We start from the raw sequence: 21,487 nt of genomic DNA, 5'->3' as shown, positions 1-21,487 counted from the left end.
TTAAGCGCCTCAGTAATAATTTAAACCTGGAATCTGTTGCTCGTTCCGATTGACTTTTAAATAACAGACAGAATATTATTTAAATTTGGAATGTGATTTTATTGAAATTGTTGTGCCAATATTAAAAATAAAATTGGAGTTATTCAATTATAAAAAAGAGTAAGTGTTTTTTTAAATACATTTTATAAAGTTATTCAATTAATAATAAATATGAAAATGTCAAAAATATATATATATTTTTTATTTTATTTTTAAAGTCGAATGACATATTCATTCATTTTTTTAAATTCATTAATTATCACGGCCTTTAGGTTGTCTGAAAGAGATCGCTCTTTTTGCGATAAGATCGCCTTTTTTTACATATCGTTAATTTTTTTGTGTTTAGAACTGTATACTTCTGACTCTTTTGGTGTATAATATACAATAGTATGTTCTATGTTCTTGAATAATGTTATTCATAGAATTTTCCCGGGCTAATGAGAAACGTCCCGTTTTCGATATAAGAATTTACCATAACCAGTATAAAACATATAGTTTTTTACTGATTTTATTAAAAAGGACAAATGCATTTTCTTGTGGCGACAAAATACGACTATAAAATTACTTTGTTACTAATACAGTGAGTATCGGTTACTCGATTAATTCATAAATTATTATTAATAAAACCTGGCATAGTAAATTATACCTTAGTCTCAAATTATTATTTATAGTACTTAAACAAAAAAGAGCGGGGTTTTCGATTCGGCGTTATTTTTTGTTTCTTTGATGATGTTGAACAAATGGATACCTTTTTTATTTCGATCGGTGGTACCAAGTTGGGGATCCGGCACTTATGTGTGTAAATTACTCGATATTTTTTCAGATTTTAAATTATTATACTATACTTTAATTAAATTTAATTAAAAAAAGACTTAAAAACTATCCGTAACAGCCTGTGAATGTCCCACTGCTGGGCTAAAGGCCTCCTCTCCTATTTTTGAGGAGAAGGTTTTGGAGCTTATTCCACCACGCTGCTCCAATGCGGGTTGGTAGAATACACATGTGGCAGAATTTCAGTGAAATGAGACACATGCAGGTTTCCTCACGATGTTTTCCTTCACCGTAAAGCTTAAAAAACTATGCCTTTAATAAAACCTTATTCGAATTATATTTTTGTAAGACGACATAAAATATCTCGGAATACTCGTAAGCAAATAATGTAACAGCCATATATTATTAATATCGCAGTTATATATTTACATCTCAATCTCAAATACTAATAATAAAAATAAAAGCTGTAATTTTAACAGAGCAATTGTTACCTAGATATTAGTTAGATATATTCAATTAAAAAAATTCACTAGATTTTTGTTGGTAATATTATCCTTGATTTAAAAGTGACGTCTACACGTGGGTTCGTCAAATTGAACTGACATTCAAATTCAATGCCTAATATGTTTTTCATGCGTGTTTAATATTAAACTCAGATCGTTTTTGCTGTGCTCGATTTTTTAAATAAGGAATCAATAAAATCGATTTACGCTAAGTTCATTGTCCTTTTGAAAGTTTTTATAGTAATTAGGATATGCTCGAAAATATACTGTAGCTTCGGAGTAATTTCAAAAACCGGTCGTCCCCTACCTGGTGATATTCCAAGCATATACCTATTGTGTTATAGCATAAATTTTTTTGTTTATTTTTTTGATGCATTAATTTTAATACAAACCTTTATCATCTGTGACAGGACGACGTAAGACCTTATCCTGTTTAATAAATAAATTATTTGGTAAAATGAATTATATAATATATTGGCTGAAAACAAAACTTCCTCTTTCTTTTGATTATTTAAATTCAGTGATATCAATAACATAATAAAATAAATAATTTCCATAATCTCAAAACCAATATTTGTTTGTTTTTTATGTTTATTTTAAGGCAAATTAAACATTTAAAATGTCATCTGTGGCTTTACGGTAATATACTTTAGCCTGTATGTTATAGAATAATTTATAAAATGAACGAATGAATATCTAATGTTGACATTTTAGAATAATTAATAAATAATTTTAATCTTTGTTAATTATCATAATGAAGTATTTTGTATGAACACGCGATTTTAAATTAATTTTAATTTGAATTATATTTTAATATTATTAATGTTAATGGTTTTTTCCTCATGAATTCCTTGCTTGATATTATTAAGGATAACATGCAATGCATAGCAGAAACACGCTTACATAATATTACTGGCCACTTCATGTAACAACAAAAACGATAACTATAAAATATTTGAAAAAAAAAAACAGCTTCAGAACTTAGTCTAGTATCGTTAAAACCGGTTAATATGTAAAAACGTTATTTACATCCGAACATACATAGAACAAAATATATATAGTTGAAATAATCTTTCTACATAATTTTTCTTTCTAAAAAAATACAAAAGATGTCATAGGTTGAAACGTATTTTGACCAGTAATAAACCGTGTTTGATTTATATTTAATGGACGATAGAGACGAATTTGGCGATATAATACATAAATAATACTATTATTTAAGAGCAAACTCAAAACTCACCGCAAAAACGCTCGTGAAATGTCAAAAATGACATGCGATATTGACCATAATAGTCATAACATTATAAGAACACACGCGTCAAAATAATATATCAACATAAGTCGGTTATCAACATTACACGGGTGGTGATTGATGAAATGAGTTCTTACAGAATAGCACTGAAGAGGCAAAAGTGACATACTTAGTAAAGTCACGGTGAATTCTTGAAAAGTTTTAAGCCTTTCTAGGTAGGGCTTAGGTGACCACACAGACATCAGATATTCTACCGCTAAACAGTAATAATAATAATAATAAAACTTTTTATTTCAGGATTAGCCCATATAGTGTTAGTAAAACATATTTTTTAACTTTAAACAAATTTTAAAATACAATACAATAATAAAAAATAATTACATTTTTTTTTTAGATAATAATATTTATCAATAACAATTTTAAAATTTAATTTAATTTAAATAGTTTTTTAACATTATATTTAATATTTTATTATTATAATTTAATATAAAAATTTTAATCAAGAAGTTATTTAATTTAAAAAAAAAACCATAAATAAAAATATAAAAATAAAAACAAAGCAATTAATTACAACAATTCTTAAAACTACGTTAGTAATACGTGGGCACGATCCCAGCACCTCCAGAGGGGACTATCCAGCTTTGCAGCCAGTGTGTTGAGGAGTTTATTGGAGCTGTTTAGTAAAAGTAATACTTAATATTATTGCGTTTCGGTTTGATTGAGCTAGTGTGATTACAGGCACGTGGATCATATCGTGTTTCCCAAGGTTGGTGACGCATTGGCGATGTAAGAAATGGTTAATATTTCTTACATCGCCAATGTCTGTCGGAGTAACTTAACTTCAGGTGGACCATTAGCCTCGTCTGCCTTCCTGTATTATAAAACAAAACTACGATAAGTCATGCGATTCGCTTGAAGCCATTATAAAGGTTAAGTGGTACTTACAATAGCAGAAGTACTATTTATATATTAGTAGAGTATAGTATATATATACTAACTCAATACACAATTAAGAAGTCGGTCTAGAATTGTCATTGATAAAATTCACTGAAAATATTTATACTCAAGTTAGCTGATACTTATATTTGTCGTTCAGTATATACGTTTTATATAATACAATAATATGTAACAGAGCAGCAGACATGATATGGATCAGTGGGTTCAAAGTTCAAACCCTGGCAAGCAACATTTTCATGTGATTCATCGAGCGAATATAGTGGAATAAGATCCTAAAGTCCTAACCTTCTCCTCAAATGGAGGGACAACAGTGGGACAGTCACAGGCTTGTACATTACAATAAAATTATTATGTTTAATCTCGCGATAACAACCTTGACGATACTGATGACAGTTTATATATAAATAGAATGTCACACGAGATCACTTAATCGTATATGTATGTATTTACAAACGTAACTATTAAACGGTTGATTGATTTCCTATTAAAAGGATGTACTAAATTCGCGTTATAAGTGTTTACTGGTGATAGGGAGTTGTACAAGCTCGTTTGGGTAGATACCACCCACTCATCAGATATTCTACCGCAAAACAGCAGTACTTGGTATTTCTGTTCGTTCGTTCATCGTTGTGTTCGTTAATTGTGTTGTGTTCCGGAAGGGTGAGTGATCCAGTGTAATTACAGGCACAAGGGACATAACATCTTAGATCCCAAGATTGGTGGCGCATTGGCGATGTAAGCAATGGTTAAAATTTCTTACAATGCTACTGTCTATTGGCGTTGGTGACCATTTACCATCACGTGACCCATATGCTCGTCCGCCTACCTATAACTATCATCGTCAACTACGGAATGAATAATATACACATATCAAGCACATGAAAATTCAGCGTTGGTTTTTTGGGTTTGAATCCACGATATGTATAAATGAATATTTGTCGATTTCCAGACAAAAATTATGTAAAATAAATAGTATTTAATTCGCATATGATATGTCCCTAACCGATTGCAGATACGGCGGCCAATCTCACGGGAGATTAGCCAACTGCGCAGGACGTTTTATAGTACACAAGTGTGTGCGCAAACACAGATGCACTCTCTATTCCCTTAGTCTCATAATCCGATAGGACGGCAATCCGACACGATCGGAAAGAGTTCAAGCGCAAGCCCAACGGCTTTACATGCTTTCCGAGGCAAGGGAGTGTACATAATTCCAACTTCCAGACTCCGAGCCGCTTTTTATTGGTCCGACTTGTGATTTGACCCAGGGACTCGGGATCTGCAGCCTTATATCTAGCTACTTAACCAACGAGGCAGTCTGTGGAGATAAATGAATAATTAATACGAAACAGTTCAGTATCTATTTCACCTCAAAAGATATTTAATTGTTAAAACAAACACATATGTTAAAACTCCAACACAATATGCTATAATAACAAACAATGAACATAAATTAACATGAAAAATAAATAATTATATCGCTGATAACAATTATATCTTTAGATAACAATGCACTCCAATACCCCAGCCTCAGAGGGCGACCACAAGGTCCCGAGCGATGACCTCCGGTATTTATTTATTAAAAGACGAATTAATGGAAACGTAAAGGCCAAAACACCCTCGAGCCGTTATAATTGCGTCGAGAGATAGCAGCGCTGAGCACTTTCTATTGACTGTACCACGGCGAGTGTTCTGAGGAATTATTCTCTCTAATTCCTGCTTCCCCCTTCCTTCATAAGCCTACGCGTGCTGGCTCTCGATGTCACCGACTAACTGTGACAGAAATTCCATCGCGTACAAAGAAATTTGGCAACTCCTTTCTTTGTCGCACTTCCAAAAAATGGAATTCTTTACCAGTTCACGTGTTCCCCTCCTTTTACAACCCGGGTTCCTTCAAACGAGGCGTGAAGAGGCATCTTGCGGGCCGGCAGGTCGGGGGCGGCTAGTGCAGAACATTCTTCCCGACTGTACTGGCCGTCGTCGTAGGCTCTACTACCACTTACCATCAGGTGGAGTAGAGTCATTTGCTCTCCCGGCAAATAAAAAAAAAAATTAGGTTGATGGGCAAATGGAGCGCTGGATGGTAGTTTTTCATCATCTATAGACATCGCTATAAGAAATGTTAACCATTCCTTACACCATCAGCCACAAGCCTTGGAAACTATGATGTTATGACCGTATGGAAAAGAGTTACTGAGTTTCTTACCGGTTCTTCTCGGTAGAATTTACATACCGAACCGGTGGTACCAGTGGTCGCTGACCTGTCGCCTGACCAACGGCTGTACTACCTTTTCGAAGCACAGCAGGATTTTTTTCACAGTTTATTGGACAACACAAAACATTCTTCCACTAATCACCCGCTAAGCGACACAAGCAAGGCCGTATAGAAGTTTATTAACATACTATAAATATAAATATATACTAATATTACAAATGCGAAAGTAACTCTGTCTGTATGTCACGTTTTCACAACTAAATCAATGAACCGATTTTAATTAAATTTGGTATGAAGCATTGAACTCCAAGGACGGACTCAGGCTATTTTTTTTTATCTTATACCCGCCCCTCAACCTTCTCTAGTATGAAATAAATACGAAAACAATTAGTTAAAAGTATATTTGTCTTTTTCTTGCGAATATCAAATAAATGATGTCAGAAGGAGATATCGGTGTAATAAATATCCATCAGATAAACACCATGGCCGTGTTCATTAGATATGTCTTAATTAAGAAACAAATCGCCTGTCTGTGACGAAGTTTTATTTATGTAATACATACTTCGTGAGGTTTCCGCGGTATACCTTACTCGTACATCTCCGTTGACCAGGTCATAGCGGAGTGTGTTATACAGTCTAGTTTCCGCTATGATTACTGCTAATATCACACATGTAAGCCGAGATGGCCCAGTGGTAAGAACGCGTGAATCTTAACCGATGATCGTGGGTTCAAACTCGGGCAAGCACCACTGAATTTTCATTTGCTTAATTTGTAATTATAATACATCTCGTGCTTTACGGTGAAGGAAAACATCGTGAGGAAACCTGCTCTAATTTCACTGAAATTCTACCACATGTGTATTCCATAATAAGAATAAGCTTCAAACCTTCTCCTCAAAAAGGGAGAGGAGGCCTTAGCCCAGCAGTGAGACATTCACAGGCTGTTACGATACGATACGATTACACATGTTCCCCTTCTCGTATAACTTGGGTTCCGAGGCATGGGGCATCTTGCGGGCCGGCAAGGCCGGAACGGCTAGTGCAGATCGATCCGACTGTACTGACCGTCGTCGCGTTTGGACTCTACATCCACTTACCATCAGGTAGAATAGATTATTCCCGGCAAACATATTAAAAAATACATACTATAAATATATATTTTTTATTAATTTGTAACAATGAATTTGATATTAAAACATATATGTAGTATATTTTAAATTTACATATATATAATATTTATTTATTTGGATCTCCAACAGTTGTACATAACACAAATTCAAATCACTTTTTACATTAACTTAAAACTATGCACAATCGATTACAAGAGAACACACCATTCACAAACACAATTACAAAATATACAAATCAAAAATAGAATAAAAACAGAAAATAAAAATATTTAAATAAAGAACAAAAACAGAAACAGAAACAAAAGGTAGTAACTAATTAAATTTTTAAACAAATTAACGGCTTATACTAAAAGAAACATCACGTTTTTTCATGACCGATAAGAGCCCGTCACAACCATGTCCGGAGTTACTGTTTTTAACACAATAATTATATTCACGCAAGATTGGAGCATTCTGTCCAGGTTTCGTTCGAGTGCGGTCAATTTTAAAGAACGGATATTTTAAATTTATTTAATATATACATACGTACGTGTAATATGCTTGACTTTTTTGTTTTTTTTTTTTTTTGTAGACCGCACGCGAATTATTGCCGTGCGATTTACTTTCGAAGTTCATAGCATCTTGTGCTTGCCGTATTGTAATTGGTCTATAGCAGCCGATGACGTAATATACGACCCATGATCAGCCAGTACTTTTATTTCCAATTTCAAATTTCTTTATTCAATATACAAATTTAATGTGCTTAATATAATTTAATATATGAAATGCGTATACAGGAGACCTGGATACTGGCCCTTAGGACGTGCCATTGAGCCCTCACTTGGCCTCCACGCGTCAAGCCAAACTGTAATACACATTGCAAATTTAAAAAAAAATGTTTATAACACTGGTTCGTGTTTCGTCTTCCAGGCCATGAAGTTGGTGATATTGTTACTGTCTGCTATCTCCACGGCGTGTGGTTACAACATTCTATGTATCCAATCGGTGCCATCGAAGAGCCACTACCATTTGATGAAGGGCATCGTGGATCCGCTTTTGAAAGCTGGCCATCAGGTAATTTATATCTATTTAGAAAATTATTACCAAAACTGAATTTTAAAGTGCTTTGTCTTTATAATATTCATCTCGTATTCCGTGAGGGGAGCGTTGAGAGGACAAGCATCCCGGAGGTAAATCTGCCACATGTATGATCACACAACGGAGCAGCGTGGAGGAATGGGCTTCGATCTTATCTTTCAATCAGAGCTGTGGTTACGCAATTTATTAAAAAAAAAACCTCACTTGTAATTGATCGAATTTTCGATTCTCGATCGAATTACTGGCAAATGGAAAATAACAATTTTACCCCTTTGATGGTGGTGCATTACTGGTTTAAGAAATGGTTGACATTGTCCAAATTGCGGAATGTGACCAGGTATCCTAATATTATGCAATTACTCATTTGTCTTCCTATTCCAAAAGCCATATTTTATCTTTGAATGATTAAATTTTATCTTTTTCAGATAACATTCGTGTCAACATACCCAGAATCGAAACCGGTGAAAAATCTGAAGTACATAGACGTTAGTCACATACAAATGCTAACCCAAAGTGAGTCACGAAAATATCCCGGATAGATATGTCTAGGCCTATAAGGCACCGACCTAGGGCGCCATCCAGCCCTAGGTCGGTCCTATAAATATATTATAATTTTAATTTATTAAATAATCGATAGAGCTTCATCAAAAAATATATCCCTAGATTCAGGATTGCTCGCTAAAAGCTGGTGTTGCCATGCATTATATTTAATTTTAAATTTGCTTTTCAGATGTCGATATTATAGATCGTTCTAAGCAAGGTATGTCAATAGTCAGGGAATTCGCGAGGAACATATCCAGGGATGCAATAGGAACTCCAGCAGTCAGGGATGCACTGATGAAGGAGAAGTTTGACGCGGTCGTCACGGAGTGGTTTTTTTCTGATGTTGATTCTGGGTATGTATCTGCCTATCTATCTGTTATGTGAAGGCCTAAATAGCTAGCCACACACTGAACACATAATACACACAAGAAATAAGGATTTTTGGCTAGAGATACATATATAGTAAAAAAATTTGAAGATTTATGGCATTGACATTTGTATTTTTAACTAAATTATTAATTTAAAATTTTATTATAAATTTTTTTTTAACTAAATTTAAATGATTAATTAAAGTTTTTTTGTCACTTAACGTAAATTCTTTGAAAAATAGTTTTAAAGTAAGAGTCCAATGGAATAAAGAACGTATTTAATAAAAACCACTTCATCCAGATACGCGGCTGTTCAGCAAGTACCATGGATCCTCCTCAGCGGTATGGTGATGCACCCGCACATGGAAGACTTAATCGACACTGTTAGATCCGTACCCGTAATACCAGCCATCAAAAACGACTCGCCCATACCGATGAACTTTTGGAGTCGTCTCATGAATACTTTTGCTTTCTTATACATGAGCAGTGGAACAATGTAAGTAATTTACAATTTAATGGTCTCCCTATTCTATCGCAAAAATCCTCCTACTTCCCCCCTTAAAGTTGTATAATCCATAAATCCTTCCTTAGCGGATGATCATTATAATATAAACCTTTATCCGAATTTCAATTTCATAGACTCCGTTATCAGGACTAACGATTTTAATGTATTATGGTAATAATACATACATTGTATTATTGTAAAATCTACAGTTTATGAAAACTATGTACAGTCATTTTTACAATATATAAAATTAAAAAAAAAAAAAACAAAATACACATTACAAATTTATAGCAAAAACACTCCATCTAAAAGATTGTCCTGTGGCATTTTACCCAAGACGTTGGCACTATTGCCTCTCTGCACCGCTAGACTTAGCCTTTGGGCTAAATAAGCGCCGTGCCAGCTCTTGGGTCACCAAAAGTGTGGACCAGTTTCTTAGAAAGATCTTTTATGATTTTATAAATATAGATATATTATATAATAAGATACATATGAATCGGCTTGGTGACGTTTTGTACGTGGTAGGACTTTGTGCAAGCCCGTCTGAGTACCACCCACACATTTGGCTATTCTACCGCTAAACAGCAATACTTATTATTGTTGCGGTCTTGTTTTGAAGGGTGAGTGAACTATTATAACAGGCACAATGGACGTAACATCTTCGTTTCCAAGGTTGATGGCGCATTGAATAAGAAATGGTTAATATTTTTTACATCACCAATGTCTATGGGCGGTGGTGCCCACTTAGTATCAGCCTATTTGTCCGTCCGCTTACCTAAAACACAAAAAAAACTAATAATATTTCTTCCAGATTGCACTACTCGACGGTTAAGTCCGACTACGAAAGCTACTTCTCCCCCATCGCAAAAGCCCGGGGTGTGACCCTTCCTCCTTACGACGAAGCACTCTACAACGTTTCCATACTCTTCGTCAACTCGCACCCCTCGTTCGCACCAGCCCAGAGTCTCCCGCCCAATGTTGTTGAAATTGGGGGGTATCATATCTCTGAAGAAGTGCCACCGCTACCAAAGGTAAAAAACATATATATAAAATATTTTTAGTGGTCGAAATGACATTAATGAAACATTATCTAACAATATTATTCGTATTAGTTTAATATTGTTTTAATTATTTCTAACCCGCGACGCAAAAAAGAGGGGCCTTATAACGTGGGGTTTTGTCTGTAGTATCGTAGCTCCTAAACGGATGAACTGATTTTGATTTAATTTTTTTTTTAGTTGATAGGCGATCTAGAATATCTTTATTATTAAAGAAAATCAGTACAGTTGTTCATCACCATCAGCTCCTACATTTAGGTCGTTGCCCTTCAACGTTAGCTGGCTGGTAATCCGGATGATTAATTTAATATTCTGTGAATTCAATATTAGAATAACCTCGGGGGTGCGAAATAAACAACCATTATATAAATAATATTGATACGGTCATTATAAATGTCGGTAACTAGCCAATTAGAAACCAGTTTATGATTCTTTTTTTTGTATATTATAGGCAGGTAAACAAGCAAATGGGCCACCTGGTGGTTAATTGTCACCGACGCCCATAGACGTTGCCAATGGAAGAAATGTTAACCATTGTATAAATCGTCAATGCGCCACTAACCTTGGGAACTATGTTATGTCCCTTGTGCCTGTAATTACACTGGCTCACTCACCCTTCAAACCGGAACAGAACAATATCAAGTACTGCTCTTTTACGGTAGAATATCTGATGAGTGGTTGGTACCTAGGCAGTTGTGCTTGATCAAAGCCCTACCACCAGTAAAAATGATGAAGTCACAGATAGCTAACATCATACTGAACTGACATCGTGGAGGGAGAGGATTTTCAACCGGCGTTTTTACCACCTTTACGATCTACTTGGGCAGCGGTCGGTTCGCTTTTGGTTTTGCTGTGGTGCATTGTGGTTTCACCGAGAAATATTTTCAATAACCATATTTGGTTGCATACCTTAGCTAAACAGCGTTTTACTTTTTGAAATTTCAGGACCTACAAGATCTTCTAGATTCCTCTCCTCAAGGTGTCGTGTACTTCAGCATGGGATCAGTCCTCAAGTCTTCAATGCTGCCAGAGAAGACTAGAAAAGATCTTATTAATCTCTTCGGTGAACTGCCGTACACCGTGCTCTGGAAGTTCGAGGAAAAACTCGATGGTCTGCCGAAGAACGTCCACATCAGACCCTGGATGCCGCAATCCAGCATTCTTGGTGAGTTATGTAAAATATTATTATCAGTAAAATATTACTCAATAAAGGATTATATAGATGATAAAAAATGTGGAATTAGTATTCTTTGATGACATACTCCATGCATTTTAAATACTAATTCAATTGTTTTTAATTATTTATGTACTTATCTGTGTAATTTTAATTGGTGAAAAATAAATGACATCTTAGTTTCTTACCGGTTCTTTTCTGTAGAATCGACATTCCGAACCAGCGGCACATTTATTATTGTTATTATATAATTATTAATTATTAATTGTTAATGTAACGTATTAATTGTCAATGAGCTAACTGAAAGCCGAGAGGGCCCAGTGGTAAGAACGCGTGAATCTTAATCGACGATCGTTGGTTCAGACCCGGGCAAACACCACTGAATTTTTATTTGCTAAATTTGTTATAATAATTCATCTCGTGCTTGACGGTGAAGGAAAACATGGTGAGGTAACCTGCATGTGTCGAATTTCACTGAAATTCTGCCACATGTGTATTCCACCAACCCGCATTCGAGCATGGTGAAATAAACTCCAAACCTTCTCCTCAAAAAGGGAGAGGAGGCCTTAGGCCAGCAGTGGGACATTCACAGGCTTTTACTGGGAGCTAACTGACATAGACCTTGCTCAAACCTGTAGTACTCTTATGAAATATATCAAGATGAAATCACAGACATTTTTTAGAACTTTTTATAGTTTTGACGTTTTCCTAACACATCGTGCATACATATCTAGATGTGCTCGCAAGAACCAATTTGTATATTTTTATTTGTTCTGGTATAATTGAAAAACTATAAAACATCGCGTAATAGTAATTTTAACATGTCATAATAACTTAAATTAATCTTCCAGCTCACAAAAACGTGAAAGTCTTTATCACTCATGGCGGTCTCCTTAGCACGCTGGAATCGCTCCGGTTCGGAGTTCCCATCATAGCCATCCCCGTGTTCGGAGATCAGCCTTCAAACGCGCAGAAATGCGTGCGGGGGGGTCACGCGCTGATGGTAGACTTCACAGTAGATATGGGGGAGGCGCTGAAAGACGCCTTGAAAGAAATGCTGAGCAACGACAGGTGATGTAACTTTTGTGGTATAACTGAAAGAGTCTTCTGCATCATTGTTCTAGTAACCTTGTTGTTAGAAGGTTTAGGGAGCCAGGATAATTATGGATTTACTCATCCACCTTCGTATAATTTGATTATAATACATCATTCAAGAATAAAGAAACCTTAGATATTCCATACGAATTGCTAATATCTCTGTATTATGCACTACATACAGTTCTTTTAATTATTCCACTTAACTTTTTTTATGATTATTTATCTTTTTAAATATGTACAGACATTTCTATAAAATACAAAATTAAAATAAAAAGATCACATAAATACACACACACAGAAATACACATTACAAATTTGAAGCAAAAACACGCCGTCTAAAAGATTGTCCTGTGGCATTGTACTCAAGACGATGGCACTATTGCCGCTCTGCACCGTTAGACTCAGCCTTTGGGCTAAATAAGCGCCAGCTCTTGGGTCACCAGAAGTGCGGAAATATTAATATTTGTGTCTTCAACTTAATATATGCTTTAATTTTACTTCCAAAGTTCCAATGAAGAATTCGCAAACTCCATTAATACCACAAATTATTCAAAGCCGGTAATCCATTTCAATGTCAAACTTGCTTATTATCTTACTCCTTTGATTAAAACAGGCTTAACTTATATTTATGTTTATTTTTCAGTAAACAGTATGTAACACAGAAATAATAAATGTCAATAAAATAACATATAAACCATCAAGTTTTCACTAAATAATTAAAATCAGAACTTTAAACAATTCTATAAAAAAAAGTTTAGTGTCTGCAATTCTCTTGATCTGAGCAGCCTCGCATGATAACTACGCGTTCAATCTTTATTATTTCGGTTCTAAAATCGTTGATTAATATAAGTTAATAATATTATAACAGATACTACAAACGAGCGAAGTACCTATCGAAACTGTTCACCGACCGTCCAGTGACCACCACTCACCTCATACAGCACTACGTGCGACTCGCCATCGAGAGCAATGGTAAATCAATGGAAATAAGAACCCTTAATAAGTATACAACAGACTGTCCCACTGGACAAAGGTCTTTCGAAGAATCCAGCTTATTACACCACGCTGTTTTCACGAATTTGTGGCTGCTATTTAATACAAATTCAATTCTATTCAATTGTCACTTTATCGCAATCGAATCGAAGCTTAATCGTTGCCGTTTATCTGTTTTCCTATTTAATTTAATTATCGACTATTGGCATAAAAGTTAACAAATAAATTTAGTTTTGACATATCGGTATATGTTAACACCATATAGGATCGGTTTCGATCAGAATAAATATATAATAGTCAAAGCTGGATTGGAATTGAATCGGGAACGTATCGTAATACTTATATATTAGTAGAATTAGACCGCTGGTTACCTCACGACGTTATTACTGAACACGACATGAATTATTGTAAACATAAATTAACTCAAATAAGCCTGAAACTATAAAATGTATATTTTTCTTAAACATTTTATAAACTTAAGCTTATTACACAGTATACAAAAGATCTTAAACGACATTTACCATTTAAGTCTTGCAGTCCTATATATGGAACGGTAGGCTTATTTGATAAAGGCACTCGAGTGCATCCAAGCTCTCTTTACAATATTAATCATAGATATTACATTAGAATATGACGATATTAAGTACAACAGTTTAAAAAAATTACTTATATAATTAGTACAGAAAGATTAAGGATAATTTGGAAATAATATATTAGTTAAATACTAAAACAAATAGGAAATCCTAGGGAAATAAAATTGTTAAGGCGCTTATTGGTATTAACTTGCTATTTTTATTTTGCAGGCGCTAACCATCTCCGTTCCAAAGCTCTCCTCTATTCGTGGTACCAACTGTGGATGTTGGACCAGTTTGCTTTAATTCTTTTTATATTTTATATAATGTACAGAATTTTTAAGAAAATTGTAGGTTTGTTTAAAAAAGATAAAAATGTCAAAAGCAAGAAAGAGAAAAGACATTAAGTATTATTTATTTAAAAAATAAAAACGTTTTTTAAAAACAATGCCTTTTTATTGTTAAATGTGTAACAGCCTGTGAATGTCCCACTGCTGGGCTAAAGGCCTCCTCTCCTCTTTTTTTTTTTTTTTTTGAGGAGAAGGTTTGGAGCTTATTCCACCACGCTGCTCCAATGCGGGTTGGTAGAATTCACATGTGGCAGAATTTCAGTGAAATTAGACACATGCAGGTTTCCTCACGATGTTTTCCTTCACCGTAAAGCACGAGATGAATTATAATCACAAATTAAGCACATGAAAATTCAGTGGTGCTTGCCCGGGTTTGAACCCACGATCATCGGTTAAGATTCACGCGTTCTTACCACAGGGCCATCTCGTCTATTGTTAAATAAGTCGCTCTAATATACTAACGGCGGAGTATTTAACGGGTGCCGAGATGGCCTAGTGGTAAGAACGCGTGAATCGTAACGATGTTCGTGGGTTCAAACCTTGGCAAGTACCATTGAATTTTTATGTGCTAAATTTGTTATTATAATTCATTTCGTGCTTGACGGTGAAGTAAAACATCATCAACATGATTTTATTTTATTTGATTAATATTCGTAAAGATAATGACGATTCAATTATTTAACAACTCTACGTAATTTTTACTAGTTTTTTTATCTTTCAGAAACAATTTCTGTCGATAAGTAGGAAAGGTAAAATATATTTATTTTAATACAACGATAATAAATGGTTGATTTCTAAATAAAATTCAAAACACATTAAAATAGAGTACAATTTATAATATTTATCAAACGAACACGATGATATCAAACGTTTTCATTATCAGAAAACATTAGACAAAGTAAATAGCTTTATTTTAAAGTTGAGATAGAGTTAGAAATTTAATGCATTTTTTCCTAAATAAATAATGTGTCTTCAATTTACTACTGTTGGAAGTATGACTACTCATTATATTACAAAACAAAGTCTTCATGCTGCGTTTGTTTATCTAAACGCGATTACCTCAAAATCTACCGAACGGTTTTTGATATGGTTTTCACCGATGAACGGAGCTATTCATGAGGTTTAGGTAGATAATTAATTATGGTTTTGAGTAAATTGGCTGAAATATAACGCTGATTGTTCAAGATGTCGGATAAAATTATGACGTCTGGTACTTTTAATGGCGCCGCGTAAACTAATAGATATTCCGTAACAGCCTGTGAATATCCCGCTGCTAGGCTGAAGGCCTCCTCTCCCTTTTTGAGGTGAAAGCTTGGAGCTTATTCCACGACGCTGCTTCAGTACCGGTTGATGGAATACATTTGTGGCCGAATTTCAGTGAAATTAGACACACGAAGGTTTCCTCACGATGTTTTCCTTCACCGTAAAGCAAGAGATGAATTATAATCACAAATTAAGCACATGAAAATTCAGTGGTGCTTGCCCGGGCTTGACCCCACGATCATCGGTTAAGATTCACGCGTTCTTACCACTGGGCCATCTCGGCTTTTGACCATATCATTTTCAAATTGAAGATGTGTGTACTCAGTACAATCCAACAGCGTCAACAACGTCTTGAAAAGGGTCATGCAAACGTAGCCCTTTCTACTGGTGGTAGAGCTTTGTGCAAGCTCGTCTGGGTAGGTACCACCCACTCATCAGATATTCTACCGCAAAACAGCAGTACTTGGTATTGTTGTGTTCCGGTTTGAAGGGTGAGTGAGCCAGTGTAATTACAGGCACAAGGGACATAACATCTTAGTTCCCAAGGTTGGTGGCGCATTGGTGATGTAAGCGATGGTTAACATTTCTTACAATGCCAATGTCTAAGGGCGTTTGGTGACCACTTACCATCAGGTGGCCCATATGCTCGTCCGCCTTCCTATTCTATAAAAAAAAGCCCACTACGCAGTTGAATTAATACTAATAATAATAATAAAAATTTATTGCTTCAGATAGGTCGTACATTACAAAGTAACTCTTAAGAAAAACATACATATTTTTTATGAGATACAAATTATTCATACTGGACACATTTTTTCTAATTTACCACTCTTTTTCATTGACGACCGTATCGCAATTGGTTGCAAGCTCAGCTATGTGCTGTGCTATGCCCAGCGCTGATTTTCAGCTTGCTCCTTCTATATTATGTTGATTTAGTTGAGAGCGCCGCACCGTTCCGTATCATATTAAAGTATAATGAAAATGATAAAACAAAAAAAACAAAAACTGATATAAAAGCAAGTAAAGGAGAAACCGGTGACATAATTATATAGCACAAAAAGAAGTAAATAAGCAATTTCTCCAGGTCAATAACTACACTTTAAAGCTGAACATTAATAGAACAACAAAACTTAATACACGCATGCACATCTTCGCATCATAACAACCATAACTGTATGTGTACGTCATGGCTAGGACAATTGAAACTATGATTAAATAAAAATAAAGAGAAGTCTAAGTTTTTAGGATTCTATTCTTTCATATTTTGCTTCATTCGCATTAATTTGTAAAGTTTTTGTTACGTAGCCACTTCTACTTGTAGACGAAGGTAATATTCTTTAAGGCATTTTTTTAAAATTACAATTGAAAAATGACATTCACGTAAGGGAGGTTATTCCAAATTTTTGCTGCAGCATATTTGAAAGAACCTTTAAATCCTACTGTCTTATGTTTAGGAATTAATAGTTTAATCTTCTCATTTTCTCGGACACTCCTATCTTTTCTATTCTCTAGCCAGTCAAGCTTTTGATATAAGTAATTTGGCTTTTTGCTCCGTACAATTTTATGTAAAGATACTGCTAGATGAAGCTTCCTACGTAATTTCATGTTTAAAATATTGTGACAATTAATGAAAGGAGCTACATGTGATCTCTTAGGAACGTCAAAACAAAACCTAGTGCAAGCATTTTGAACTCTTTGTATAGCTTTTTCGGTCTTTTTCAATAATCTGGGACCATACACTGTGTCACAGTAATTAAAAATCGATAAAATAAGTGACTCAACCAGGGCAACTCTTACTTTCTCCGACATGAAAGGTCTCAAGCTATATAGAACTTTTAATTTATAAAAAGCATTTTTTATTTTCAGATTTAGATGTTCTATAAATCTGAGATTTTCGTCAACGTATAGACCAAGATTTTTTGCAACTTTTACTTGTTCTAAAGATTCATTGCCTATTTTGATCTGTAAGTTGTGTCCCTTAATGCATTCACGTTGATGTTTGCTGCCCAGTACCATATATTTTGATTTATTCGCATTAAGAACTAAATTATTTTTTTCCGACCACTGAGATATATGTTCTAAATCATTATTTATAAAATTTACTGAAATGTTTGTATTTTTTGGATCAAAGTGTAGATATACCTGAGTATCATCTGCGTACTGATGTATCTTACAGCTATTTAACTCGCGACTTAAATCCACTGTATATATGATAAAAAGGATTGGGCTTAGACTTGATCCTTGGGGGGTTCCACGTGTGTTAGATTTAATGTGCGAAATCAGCGGTTCCTTTTGTTCAGAACTTTTTTCTTCCCTTTAAAAAAGACATGAACCATTTACAAGCATTGTGCGATATTCCATAGTAATATAATTTTGCCAACATAAGTTCAATATTTATACAATCAAAAGCTCTTGAAAAATCTAATAAAACGAGTATACTTCCGTTACCATTATCTGATGCCGAAAGAATATCATCTGTTACTGCTGATAACGCAGCGGCCGTTCCATGAGCTTTTCTAAAGCCAGATTGATGTTCTGGAAGTATGTTATGTGTTTCTAAGTAGGTTGTTAGTTGCATACATACGATTTTTTCTATAATTTTTGACATAACCGGAAGAATGCTGATGGGTATTAGATCTTTATAGTTTTCTACTGATGTGATTTTTGGTAAAGGTATTACTTTTGCTATTTTCCATGAGTCTGGAAACGTGTGTGTTTTGATAGATTGATTAATGATATAGGTAATAATATCAAGCGTAACAGGCAAGGTTAATTTTATCATAGTTATTGAAATGTTATCATGCCCAATTGCATTTGAAGAGATGTTGTTTATTATGTTAAGTACTTGCTCTTTCGAGCATTCTTTTATGAAAAATTCGGTGTTCGAGTCTCGATTCGTTGTGAATTGGGCTAGTGTCTTTAAATTTGTGATTTCATTGCCTGGCAATGTCATAAAAAATCGTTAATTTTGTCTGGTTTTTGCAAATGAGGTGGTATACAACCTGAATTGCCCTTGCCTAAGGGAGAAATTTTCTTAAAATGTTGCCACATTAGAATTGGTCTATTGGCATTTTTATTCACATAGAAATTTATATAAGCTTTTTTTTCTCTTTTTATACTTGCATTGGTAAAATTTTTGAACATTTTATAATATGACCAACTTGCATCATTTTTACTATTATTGGCTTTTTTAGCGCCTCATCCCTTTTTTCCATCATTATTTTAATAACCTCGGTAATCCATGGATAAGAATTGTTTTTTATTTTTATGACTTTGACCGGTGCGTGTTTATCAAATAAATTTAATATTTCACAATTGAACTTTGCTACCATATCATTGATGCTTTCAGATTCTTTGATTTTATTCCATGAAATATTTCTCAAATCTTCCCCAAATTCTTCCTCGTCTATATCATTAAAATATCTTTTGGTAATTGATTTTACCCCATCTTTTTGTTTTTTTATGTCAGTCTTAAATATTATAAATTAAATCTAAAAGTGTTGCTGATGTCATAGTTATTCTCGTAGGCTCCTGAACTAACTGTGTGTAATTTTGTTGATCTAAGGACCTTAAAAATTCTTTTGTGTCGTTTGAACTACTATTTAAAAGGTCAATATTAAAATCAGTTAAGAGACATTGAAAACTGTACGCTGACAGGGAGCTCAAAGTTTCACTTAATTCTTCTATAGAGTTTCCAATATTTTGTGTTTCCGGCCTATAGACAGTCCCGATGGCTAAGCGAAGCCCTTTGTGTTGTAACTCAATCCACATTTGTTCTAGAGACGTTTTCGGATGTTGTATGATGTGAGTCCTGATTTTTTTTTAATATAAAAACCAACACCACCTCCTCTTTTCCCTGTAGATCTGGGTATATGTTTAAAAATATACCCTGGTATTTGCAGCAGAGATATGTCGTCTCCTTCTCTAATCCAGGTTTCGTTTATGGCCAATACATCAGACGAATGCTTTTCTATAGAAACTAAGAGTTCATCTCGTCCCGTGTTGAGTGATCTAACATTGAGCAAACTAAGTCTTAAATATTCCGTCATGTGATTGCTGCCTTGCTACCTGTTCCCCAAACATAAATATATAAGAATTTAAATTTGTTTATAATTTGAGTAGTTAACATGCCCTTGTTCATACAATAATTCAATAACTTAGATCTTCTTGATATAATAATTGTTGATATAATAATATAAATAAGCATATTTGTCGTCTTTTCTGTTGTTATGGTTATTATGATTACACGAGTATAGTGCAGTTTTAAATATACATAGAGTGAACGTGCATTTATTAATAATAAAAGTAAACATAAGACAAATAAAAATATGAAAAGTAAAAGTATGAAAAGAGTTATCGATAAAAACGAAGTTAATATGTAATTTAAACGCAACATCGGATCAAACTTGATCAATCCTAAAAATACGAAGTATATCTGATTCGGATTTAATTCTGATACTCGGTTTACCTTCGTTTTGTCTTGTATATATTCTTCCTTCTCGTGTCCAGATAAATTTCCACTTAGACGTTTTATCCGCAATTCGCGTCTTTTTAAATAATTGCCTGTTAGTTTTTGTCAGGCGTTCATTGACGTAAAATTTTCTAGGATTGCCTGGAATATTCATATCTGCTGTGTCTGCACCACGCCGGATACGTGCCGCTCGTAGTAAGTCATCTCGTAGAGTCTTCCTCGATAATCTCACTACAATTGGGCGCGTTGCGTTTTCTCCTTCTTTTGAACCGTGTATAGGTCCTATACGCTCTGCCCGCGTGATATCTTGTTCATCGATTTTAACGCTGAGTTTTGCGGCTATGAGCATCACAATATGATAAGGGTTTTCACCTTTGCTTTCCGGAATGCCGGTGATATCGATGTCATTAAGTAATAAATCTTGTTCCCTCTCATTAAGGTCTGCTTTGAGCTGGTCTACTGTTGCTTTCAGGGATTCATCGTTGTTGATACTATGAGTTTCGAGTCGTTTTTCTAAGCATTCCAATCTGTTCTCGATCCCATCTATTCTTTCATTACATACTATTATACAAGACGATATACATGCCATTTCATTCCTAAATTCTTTCAGCTCATTACGAGTAGCATACAACTCTTCTTTAATACTTTTCAATTCGCTTATAATAGTTGATTGCTCTGACACTGTATTACTGGGAGACATAAAAACGTCCATGTTCGAAGCTGAATTCCCTTTCTCTTACTTGGTACCACCAACTCATATATTGTACCGCCAAACAGATACACTCAGTGTTGTTGTGTTCTGATTTGAAGGTTAAGTAAGCCAGTGTAACAGACACAAGGTTGACATCATAGTTCCCAAGGTTGGTGGCTAAGGATTTAAGGGATTATATTTCTAACAGTGCCAATCAATGGGCCGTGATGACCATATCATTAGACAGCCTATTTGGTTTCAATAAAAAAAGCACGAGCCATCGAGGCTTCAAGCTCACCACTGACTCATCATGACATGGAAAATGAATCCTCTTACAACCCGGGTTCCTTCAAACGAGGCGTGAAGAGGCATCTTGCGGGCCGGCAAGGCGGGGACGGCTAGTACAGAATATTCTTCCCGACTGTACTGGCCGTCGTCGCGTTTGGAGTCTACTACC

At 34.7% G+C, this 21,487-nt stretch overlaps 2 protein-coding genes across 2 annotated transcripts; one reads left to right on the top strand and one right to left on the bottom strand.

Moving 5' to 3' along the window:
* The first annotated feature begins 26 nt into the window (after window positions 1-26).
* LOC126779523 (UDP-glucosyltransferase 2-like) lies at window positions 27-14,703 on the top strand. Its single transcript, XM_050503581.1, has 10 exons — window positions 27-159; window positions 7,777-7,920; window positions 8,370-8,457; window positions 8,675-8,840; window positions 9,157-9,351; window positions 10,172-10,391; window positions 11,364-11,583; window positions 12,444-12,663; window positions 13,559-13,662; window positions 14,487-14,703. The coding sequence occupies exons 2-10, from the start codon at window positions 7,780-7,782 to the stop codon at window positions 14,660-14,662; spliced, it is 1,530 nt and encodes a 509-aa protein (XP_050359538.1). The 5' UTR covers window positions 27-159; window positions 7,777-7,779; the 3' UTR covers window positions 14,663-14,703.
* Window positions 14,704-20,268: 5,565 nt separating this feature from the next.
* Window positions 20,269-21,051, bottom strand: LOC126779395 (uncharacterized). Its single transcript, XM_050503317.1, has one exon. The coding sequence runs from the start codon at window positions 21,049-21,051 to the stop codon at window positions 20,269-20,271; it is 783 nt and encodes a 260-aa protein (XP_050359274.1).
* Between the last annotated feature and the right edge of the window lie 436 nt (window positions 21,052-21,487).

The sequence above is a fragment of the Nymphalis io genome, chromosome 29 (genome assembly GCF_905147045.1).
Source record: "Nymphalis io chromosome 29, ilAglIoxx1.1, whole genome shotgun sequence".
Taxonomy (NCBI): domain Eukaryota; kingdom Metazoa; phylum Arthropoda; class Insecta; order Lepidoptera; family Nymphalidae; genus Nymphalis; species Nymphalis io.
This window is presented reverse-complemented; position numbering and strand designations above follow the sequence as displayed.